The following is a 9,521-nucleotide window of genomic DNA, read 5'->3' on the forward strand; positions in this document are numbered from 1 at the left end:
ATTTGGTTTTTGCGCGATCCAGGCTGCAGTTGTGTGTAACGTTTGTTGGGTGTAGAAGATGTTTCTTGCGAGGTACGTGTGCAGTGTCCTAATTGCGGAATTAGGTATTATAGGGCAAATGCATTGTGTTCTTGCAGAAAGTATTGTGGCATTTAAATTACACTTTTTCGTCCAAGTTGGTATCATATGTTAATAAAAAAAAATATATACAGGGTGTCTATTTTATCTCAATACAGAGAAATATCTTTTAAGGAAGTGACGTTAGGAAAAAAGTGTTTTAACAAAAGTTGTTTGGTACGAGGGGAAAGATTATGTGGTATAAGTATTTCTTTTGTACCGGGTATGGTGGGGGAGATTTCGAAGTCAGTTTAACTTTTTTAAATGGAATGCTATATTTTTTTATACATAATACGATAGTGTATATTAAGACGAGTCCAACGAGGTGCGAACAAAATCATTTCCTGTCATGGAAGGTCGTAAAATTGCGAAAAACCCGGAGCCGGACCACCATACGTTCCTCACTGTCGCATGTGTCTGTTTATTTCAATACAGTGAAATATTAAACAGTATTGAAATACAGTATATATGGTGCGGCTGAAAGTATTGTACAAACGAGCAGCAGGCGATTCTTTATGCAAAAATAAATAATAAATGTAGAATAGAATTTTTTCATGTGAGCTTAGTTTTTGAAAAAGTTGAGTTTGAAAATTTATCGCGTTAGTGTCATATATTAATAAAAATATATACAGGGTGAATTTTTTCATTTAAACATAATTTTTGAAAAAATTACATTTGCACAATGACACAGTTTCAAAAATTACTTGATATATAATAATAAAACATTGTTAATCAAATTTTGCCTTCAAATGTAGAAATGTTGGTTGCTAACTCGAATATTGCAGCATGTCTGCATCTTTCGTCTTTTCTAAAGGAATGCAACCTGCAGATCTAGAAATACGTGTTATAGTAAATCTAAGAACTACTTCGTTAAGACCATAATGTAACTGTATACTTATATATTTACACATGTATATATAAACCTCCATTGAGGTTTCCTAAATAAAAAAAAAATGTTGTCTTTGTTCTTTCTTGAACATAGTAACTCATAAAAATCGCGCAGATATTGTATAATTTTCTGAAAAACTAAGCCTTGGGTGACAAAATTTTGACCTACATTTTCATTAATTTTTGTATATTACACTACAAGATTGCACATTGGATAATTTTTTTTAACTTTGTTTCACATTCTGTAAATGTCCTAACACTTACGAACGAGAGTGTACGCGGAACAATCATTCTCGATAATACCACAATGCCAACTAATCATTTCAGTATTAACCAAAGACTGCAAAATCTTCAAAGCTACGCAAGCAACACGGTACCGTTCGAAAATCACTTAATTCCCATACAAGATGTAGCTACACTGAAAGTCCGAAACGTTGTTGGCACCTCGTAATACCGAATTACGGACCGTACCATAATTTCCAGTAATCCGATTTTCTTTTTCGCCTCGATCTTGTTTCCACGCGAGGGGAATCTCTTAATCAGATTACAGAATCGTAAACTCGACGACACTTACTGCTTCGAAACACTTTACAACCATCCCTCACTACATCCTCCAGCAATTTATAGTAAACGAATGCATCTATAAATCTCTCACCTCAGCTTTGAGCTCCAGCAAGAACGGAACAGAACCTACTATACTCCATTCCACGATTCCTGCAATTTGACCAACTCCAAACTCTCCATTCGCGGTTTCCACGTGCCAATATCCTCCAACTATTCGACTAATCGAGCGAAACTCGTTAAATCAGTTCCCCTTACCTTGAAACAGCGACTTGGAGACGTCAGCTTGGCCACCGGGGAAAACTCGCCTCACGAAGATGCCCATTTCACCTCGAGGACTGTCTCTGCCGCCCACGACGCTGAAACCAAGGCTAGGCTTGCCGTAGCCTTTCTCGAATTTGGCAATGTGCCTCGTCAAGTAGTGCTGCGGTTCCGTGCTCGACTCCAGACTGTTCTCCGCGCTTTTGCGCTCCTTGGGCAGGCAGGAGAGCGGCAGAAAGTCCGGCCTCTTCGTGGACTGCACGTTGTCGTCCGCGGTGGGTTTGTTGCTCGATTGTTCCAGTTGCGTGTTTTGCTTCGTTTCGCTGTCGATCAACGACAGATTCGAAAGATTCTTCGCGTTCTCCAGGTACTCGTACTCCCCAGGCAGGGCAGGCGGGCTGACGTACACCTGCGGCACCGTTTCCTCGTACGCAGTCATCAGACGTATCTTGTTGCCGGTGAAAGATCTGAGAAACTCTTGGACCTCCTCCAGGCTCTCCAACGTCCTCAGCTCCTTGCCCTCGACCTCGACGATCTCGTCGCCGAGCCTTAGTCTTCCGTCTCTGCGGACGATCGCGTGTTGTTAGGTGATTTGCGAGATGAATTGAAGGTTCGAGCGATTGGTCGGTAGTTTGTCGGTGGTGGAGAGTTTGGGAAGTGTGAGAGGTGTTGAGGAGAAATTAATGGTTGAAATGGTAATGGAAGCGAAATTGGAGTAAATGGGAATTTAATGGTTGAAATGAACGGTGTTCTACTTGAAGTTGGCTATTTTCTTTTTTTTGTGATAATTTAGGAATTACAAGTCTTTTGTGTGAAATTGGGACACAGGGAAATGTAAGTGTCGGTGATTTTGAAAAAATTTGGAAAACTCAAATCCACGTTGCGTGGATTTATATCAGAATAATTTGGTACCATTTTTGCAAGATAATCGGAAATTGAAGAATTAAATAGAGTTATGTACATATATGGTTCAATAGGGTTCAGTTCATGGTCCAAAAGGAAAAGTTCAAGTATCTCAAAACGAAAAATATCGAAAAAAATTTGGAACAAATCTCTATGTATGCATGACAAATAAAAAAAAAAAAAATACTGAGAATCACTAGAAACTCTTATTTCCTCGAATCTTTTATCCTGCAGTGAAAGCTATACAGCTATTACTACGAATCTTCCAATTTCATCATTAAAAACTCTCTCCTCTACAGCGTTAATTATCACAACACCATCTCAATTCATAATTCACACATTTCTATTATAGATTACTATCCCACGTTTAAATGCCCTCTAAAAAAAAAAACACGACTTCGGTAAACTACACTCAATCGACCCAAACCTCCGCAAACACTCTAAGAACACTGGTATAACTCGTTCCCAGAACCCCTTCTAAATTAAGTTCCATTTAAACGCCATTACCTATGCGCTATTCCATCACTTTCCAGCTGAACGACGATGTACCGCAGCTCGCCTAATCGTTGCTGCGCCAACCGAATCCCCAAACTTTCCTTAGGATCCCTCTTATGCAGCTGCACCAGTCGACACCTCCTCACTCTCTTCGGCGGCTGAATGATGTCGCTGAGAAACCTACTCTTATCCTGCTGCAATCTAATCCGATGGGGCGAGATGTCGAGCGACTTCGGCGAGCTCTGCAACGCGTTCAACCCGTTCCCGCACACTGGAAATTGAGAATTCATCGCGGTATCGTCGTACGTTTGATGAATGCTCGGCAGCAGTCGGCCAGAATTACTCTGGTGCCATCTAAGTCCGTCTATTCCATCGTTCAACTCTGAATTTCCACCTCTGACAACAGCCTCGATCTCCGAGTTCTTCCTCGTTCTACCAGAATCATTGCTATTCTCCTGTTCCTGACATTCGCTCGGGGTAGAACTTCTTATAGGTTTTTCCAGTTCCGAGTCAACGACACTGCTGGTATCCGAGCTGTCCGTGCACTTCAAACTCAAACCCTCGTTCTCCGATGCAGCGGCAGACTCTCCCCTAGGTCCGTCGCTGTCGTAACCAGACTCGTTCGAGCTCACGTAATGAGAAGAGAGCCTCTGCTCGCCGCTGGGCGCGGAATTCCGCCTGTGATTCCTCAACGTCGCCACCATGTCCAGGTCCACGTTCAACGAGGAAGTTTCGGAGAACCTGGACTCGTTGATCCTACCGGAGAAGTCTACTCTATCCTGACCAGCTTCGGGATGCTGAGTGTTGCTGTTTCCCCTCAGAGACATCGGGCTGCTGTCGTACGAGCTGTAGCAACCGGTGTCCTCCTGCTGGAAGTTGTCGTCGATCCTCTCCAGGTGACCAGGGTTCAGGCTGTACCTGTCCTCGCACCTGCTCGCGTTCTTGCGGAACTCCGCGTACGAGTTTCGCCCGGACTTCAAGGTGGACGGTTCCTGAGACTTGTTCCCGCTACCTCTGACGAGATTCCCGTTCCTGGTGCGCCGTCGACCTAGCGTAGTGGTTCCGGTGTAGGTGTCTTCGATCTTCAACGCGGGGAAATGCTCCTCGGAGGCGGTTTTGAAGAGTCGTTCGTCTTTCGAGGCGAACGTGCTGTGACGTTCTTCAGGCAGGACGGAGAGTTTCGATCGGAGGAAAGCGTAGGGGAAGCTGGACTTCTTTGCCTCCTTGAAGTCGCAGCTGCTGCTCTTTCTCATCGGTGATTCGTTTCGCGACTGTCCGAAGTCGCACGGGCTGAAGCTCGTCATCGATGGGCTTCCTAAAGGGTACAAGGATGTTGTAGCGTCGTTGATACTCTCGCCAAACGCGTCGTCGTTTTGACGACCGGCGAGATTGTCGCAGGATACGGTCTTGTCCTTGCGACTCGAGATTTGAAGATCGATCCCTTCCGAAGGATCGTCTCCTTTGACGTACGTTGGACTGGTGTTCAACTGACTGGTGCTACAACTACGGAATAGGTTCTCCTTTTCTGTTGTTTTCAACCTGTCTTCGACGTTCTGGGAACGCCTGTTGTTTCTTGCTGAATTCAGCATCCCTGTGGAACCCATGCGGATGAAGAAGGATTTGAAGGGCGAGGGTGATCTGTGAAACGTTCCTGATATTCTCTTCTCTAGCTTGGAGTCTAGCTTCAAGTCTGGCAGTGATTTCTCCATTTTGGTGGAGATGTTGTTGTTACTCGTGGCGGTGCAATTGTTGTTGTTCGAGGTGTCGGATCTCTCGGATATAGAGCAGATCGTTTCGCGGGAACCAGCCCGCCGGAACGAGTCTATCTTCTTGCTCATTCTGCGTCCCCAGACTCCTAGGCTCGAGCCTGGAACATCAACAGAATAGTTCGTAGAAACATGAATCATTAATATGAATAATTTTGTTTAATAGGTTCGCTATTTTTTATCAGTTTTACATGATACGATCGATGCCTGCACTTATACATAATCTAGTAGTCGTTAAATACTCAAACTGTGCAATTTTTATGATGTATTCGATGTAGATAATATCGTACATGTAGAGAATTGGTCGCGAACGTGTTAAATCACTTGGAATCATTCATCTCATATAAGGGAACATGGAAGTATGCATTCAAATTGTAAAAACCGAGGAAAAAATCGAAGGACCCCAACCGGGAATCGAACCCACGTCCTTCGCGGTGGTACGCCGAGACTTGGCCCACTGCGCAAATAACGCCACCTAATTTTTTTCCCATTGGTGTTCCTTATTAAGGTACGGAAGCAGCGATCTTACAAAATTAACTCGGAAAAACATAAATTTCACATAGACAAAAAAAAAGAGAAGAAATAAAAAGTTGGAAAGATATCAAGAGCGTCAAACAGCATCGAATCTCAGATTTAAGATCCCAAAGGTGCCCCGTTTTTTCTTTCAAGTAACAACAGATGGTCGTGTTTACTCCTCGATCCTGGTCTCCCCCCAAAAAGATCGAACACCTGATTGGAGCAAAACAATTTCATAAAGAGGACATCATAAGCAGGATCTAAACGAGTAGGGAAGCAAACATCTCGAGTACGCAGACCCGAAAGACTTCGTGGAATTCGGCCCAGGGCGTTCAGCTGCGCGATTCCCGGGGCAAAGGAGCAGAAGAAAAGATACCGGGCCATCCCGCGCGAAGAAAAACCACCCGTCGGCATCCTTATTCGCGGTCGACATATGGTCGCCCCCGTGGAATGAGCAAAAGAGGAAGCTGAGCGCGCGCGACACAGCCGGGGCAGGTCGACCCGATGGTTCCGCGTATTTTGGGACTACTTTTTCGAGGTGTCAGCCCGGTTAACGGGGCCGGGCCATTCGCTTCAATACGGATGGCGAACGATTGTCAGGCTGCTCAGGTATCGGGTACACGTGTTCTTGCGATAACGCGCGCGCAACAGACGGTCTGCCGGCTGGTGATACGACCTCGTTAACCCCGTTGCCTCGCGATTTCTTTAATCGCCCTGCGCCTGTGTGTGTGTGTGTATGTGTGCTAGTTATGTGAGAAATCGTAGGTGAGAGAAAATGAAGATATCGTTATCGCGTTATTTATTTATCTATTTACTTTATTTTTCTGTGTACTGCTTTTTATTTTACTTTATTTTATCTTAATTTTCTTTACTGTACTTTATTTTACCTTACCTTACTTTACTTTATTTCACCTTATTTTACTTTACCTTTACGTTACCTTTACTTTACTTCACTTCGTACTATTATGCAAAATATTCTTTCGTTTCATTTAGTGCCAATGTAAATATTATCGAGTAAATAAGCGGGTAAAGCTACCGCTAGTATACCGCACTCCTGAGTTCACAAAAACCGTGTATATGCGTGCATGTGTGTGTATCACTGTTGGTTATTTAATCGTGGTTCGAGCATTTGGCATGATAGATATGTACGTACTTGTTAGGTGATGGGAAATGATGGAACACGTGTACTTACTGATCATTCGACAGACGAGTTTTAGAGCTGTAGGTCAGGGATTAATTGGTTGATAGAACTCGTGGAAATGAGCAAGGTACGTTTAATAAGCGATTTGCAAACTAGACGATTTCCTTTGGACACGGTCTTAAGCTGTGCGAAGATTAAGGTTTTTAGGTGATTGTTGAATGTATGAGGTAATACTCTATGTGTACAACCTGATTTTTCTTCGTTCACGAGAAGAAAAATTATGGTTGATTGCAGTCTTACATTTGGAAACATATGAAATTGGCAGGTATTCTGAAAGATTACCCTTTTACGTGTATGCCGGGAGTCTGTGTATTTGTTATAATCGCTAGTTTCTTAGAAATTCTTCAATAGAGCACTCTGGACATTAAGCTTCACTTTAACGGAATATAGGAAAAGAAGAAATTGATTTCTTAAACTCTTTCATACGTTCGTTGCCACCAACGCAGCATGTGCGGTCGACAATGTATTCCCCAGCGTGTTATCGATTTTCTGGTGGCAGCGAACGTGTCAAACAAGCTTTTCACCCATTTACAAGCATACATTTGTTAGAATTTTTTTACTCAAACTTGCTTCTTCTATTAAATCCCAAATCAGTATTTTCATATTTTAAATATCACTAAATTACTACCAAGAAAATTCACTTCCGTGTTTAACCCCTAGCAGTATAGCAACGATTCAGACTCCTGCCACAGATTTTGCTGAAGATCTGATAAAAAGAGCTGTATCACTAAGAGAAATTCATTTTAATTCCAATTTTCCATTTAATTTACAAAACTGAAGATTGCCAAATTTAACTAATCTACAACACATTAGCATTTTCTTCCTTAATATAGTACTAAAACAGAAAACAGCCGACGCTTGGACGCACAGTCAGAAATTATAGAAGAAATCATACGTGAAGGGGTTAATTTTTCTACGTTTACTTGAATTGCAATTTAAAAAATATGGAAGAGTGTTCAAATACGGAGTTTGTCGATCCTCTTTTAACATACGAAAAGAAGGAAACATTGTACTTCCGGCACAAGCCTAATATATTCCAAGAACAATGTGTCAAAGACAATTTTTGTTTATTTAAATAACAGCCTCGTTTTTGCATGTAAACAGCTTTTTAACGAGCCACGCTGTTGAATAATCCGCGTTGCGAAATGTATGCTTACGGTTTATTATATTCAAATCAAGGGAGAAAATGAAGTATACGTATCGTATTCATAGTATGTATTCACACATAAGAAACAATTATCGCACGGTACTGCGATATGTACTTTATGCGCGTAACTCTGTGTATCAGTTCGAAATGGTTACGCAAAGAGGTTCATACAATACGAATTTTTTTTTCAATTAGGAGGGAAAGTTGTAGGAGAATTCGAAGAGTTGGAAATTCAGACCTCATTAACAAGACAGTTTTTGCATTTCTGATACGACGAGAGACGCCTTTGTAAGTCATAACGAGGAATATTCATGAATTGAGAAAAGTGTCAAGATTAAGTAACGCTTTGCTATGTGGATCACGGAATTATGCTCGTGACTGATTCAGTGTCATATTGTAATTCGATAATTTTAGACATGTTGAAACCTTTTGCAAAGGGGCATTTTTACAGAATCTATTTTATTTTCTCCCGATGAAACTTCAACTTTGAAGAGAAGAATGCGATAAAAAAATTTGTCAAGATTTAGGTAAGGACATGAAAAATCAAAAATGTAATTTTATTAGGAAGATAATTAAGTAATTAATCATTCTACTTTTCTTTTCATTTTCATTTTATTTATTTCATTTTGTCTCCATTCTTATTTACTTATCTCGATACGATTACTGTCCCAGCCCGAAATAAAGACGTATTTTAATTCAGTATCGTAAATGAACGAGAAAATAAGAAACTAAGAATTAAATTAATAAATTTATTTCAAAAACGAAACGAAAAAATAGAAAAGCTGACAGAAACTTGAAAGCTTCATCGTTCGCAATTTATTCCATCCTCCCCTTATAAACCAATTACACGCATCGCTGACGATACAAAGGGACGAAAAACAAAAGTGATTTACAGATTGTTACAAATTTATTACACGCGTTCGTTCAACCTTATCATTTATTCTTACCCCTCTCGCGCTTGCATTAACATTATAAGCCACCATTCACTCTCGCATACCGCGGTATTGTATCCTAACGCAAATTGAAAGATAAAAGAGTGAAAATAAATGGTACAATAGGAACACGACTATAATTCCTCGAATCAATCTCGCCGGATGTAAAACGAGAGAATTCATGATAAATCGAACGCGGCGTGACAAGTGCGATGACTTACATTCTCATTAAGGTAACGAGTTACATCCATGCATCACGGTGCACAATTAAAGCGCGCATGTGTTTCCACGTGCAACGCTATCAGCGTCATATACAGTTCGAGCACGATGACGCCAAGGCGTCATCGCTTTATCCTTGATTAATTAGTTCCTTAATTAATCAACCGGGGAACGCCGCTCGACGGAGCGATAATTATGTTGAGCAGCACGGTATGAAAATGATTACGGTTACTTTTGTTCGTACGGATAGAGGTATGGGACTATTGTACGATAGTGATCTTTAGGGGAAAATTGACGTAAGTGAAATTGGGATAATAATTGAAATGATGTGAAGGGCTCGAGAGGTGAGTGTAGTCGAACCTTTTGGTTCGATTGTTAAATGATGGAGATGAGATTAGTGGTGATAAATAAGGTTTTAATGGTATCAGGGATTTTCTCGATCGTCGAACACCGATGTGTTGCGAAAATTATTAGGAAACATGGAATTGTTTAACCAATATTTTTGTATTATAGTC

General features: G+C 41.3%; 1 protein-coding gene across 1 annotated transcript in view; it reads right to left on the minus strand.

Annotated features, from left to right (window-relative positions):
• Positions 1 to 884: 884 nt before the first annotated feature.
• LOC108576590 overlaps positions 885 to 9,521 on the minus strand; it is an 86,847-nt gene continuing 78,210 nt past the window's right edge. Inside the window, exons 3-6 of the mRNA XM_017939606.1 lie at positions 3,238 to 5,092; positions 1,825 to 2,390; positions 1,661 to 1,779; positions 885 to 1,055 (exon numbers count right to left, since the gene is read on the minus strand). Of these exons, the coding sequence (XP_017795095.1) occupies positions 885 to 1,055; positions 1,661 to 1,779; positions 1,825 to 2,390; positions 3,238 to 5,092 (2,711 nt within the window). The remainder of the gene's footprint in view (positions 1,056 to 1,660; positions 1,780 to 1,824; positions 2,391 to 3,237; positions 5,093 to 9,521) is intronic.

This window comes from Habropoda laboriosa, unplaced genomic scaffold (assembly GCF_001263275.1).
Source record: "Habropoda laboriosa isolate 0110345459 unplaced genomic scaffold, ASM126327v1 scaffold385, whole genome shotgun sequence".
NCBI classification, from domain to species: Eukaryota; Metazoa; Arthropoda; class Insecta; order Hymenoptera; family Apidae; genus Habropoda; species Habropoda laboriosa.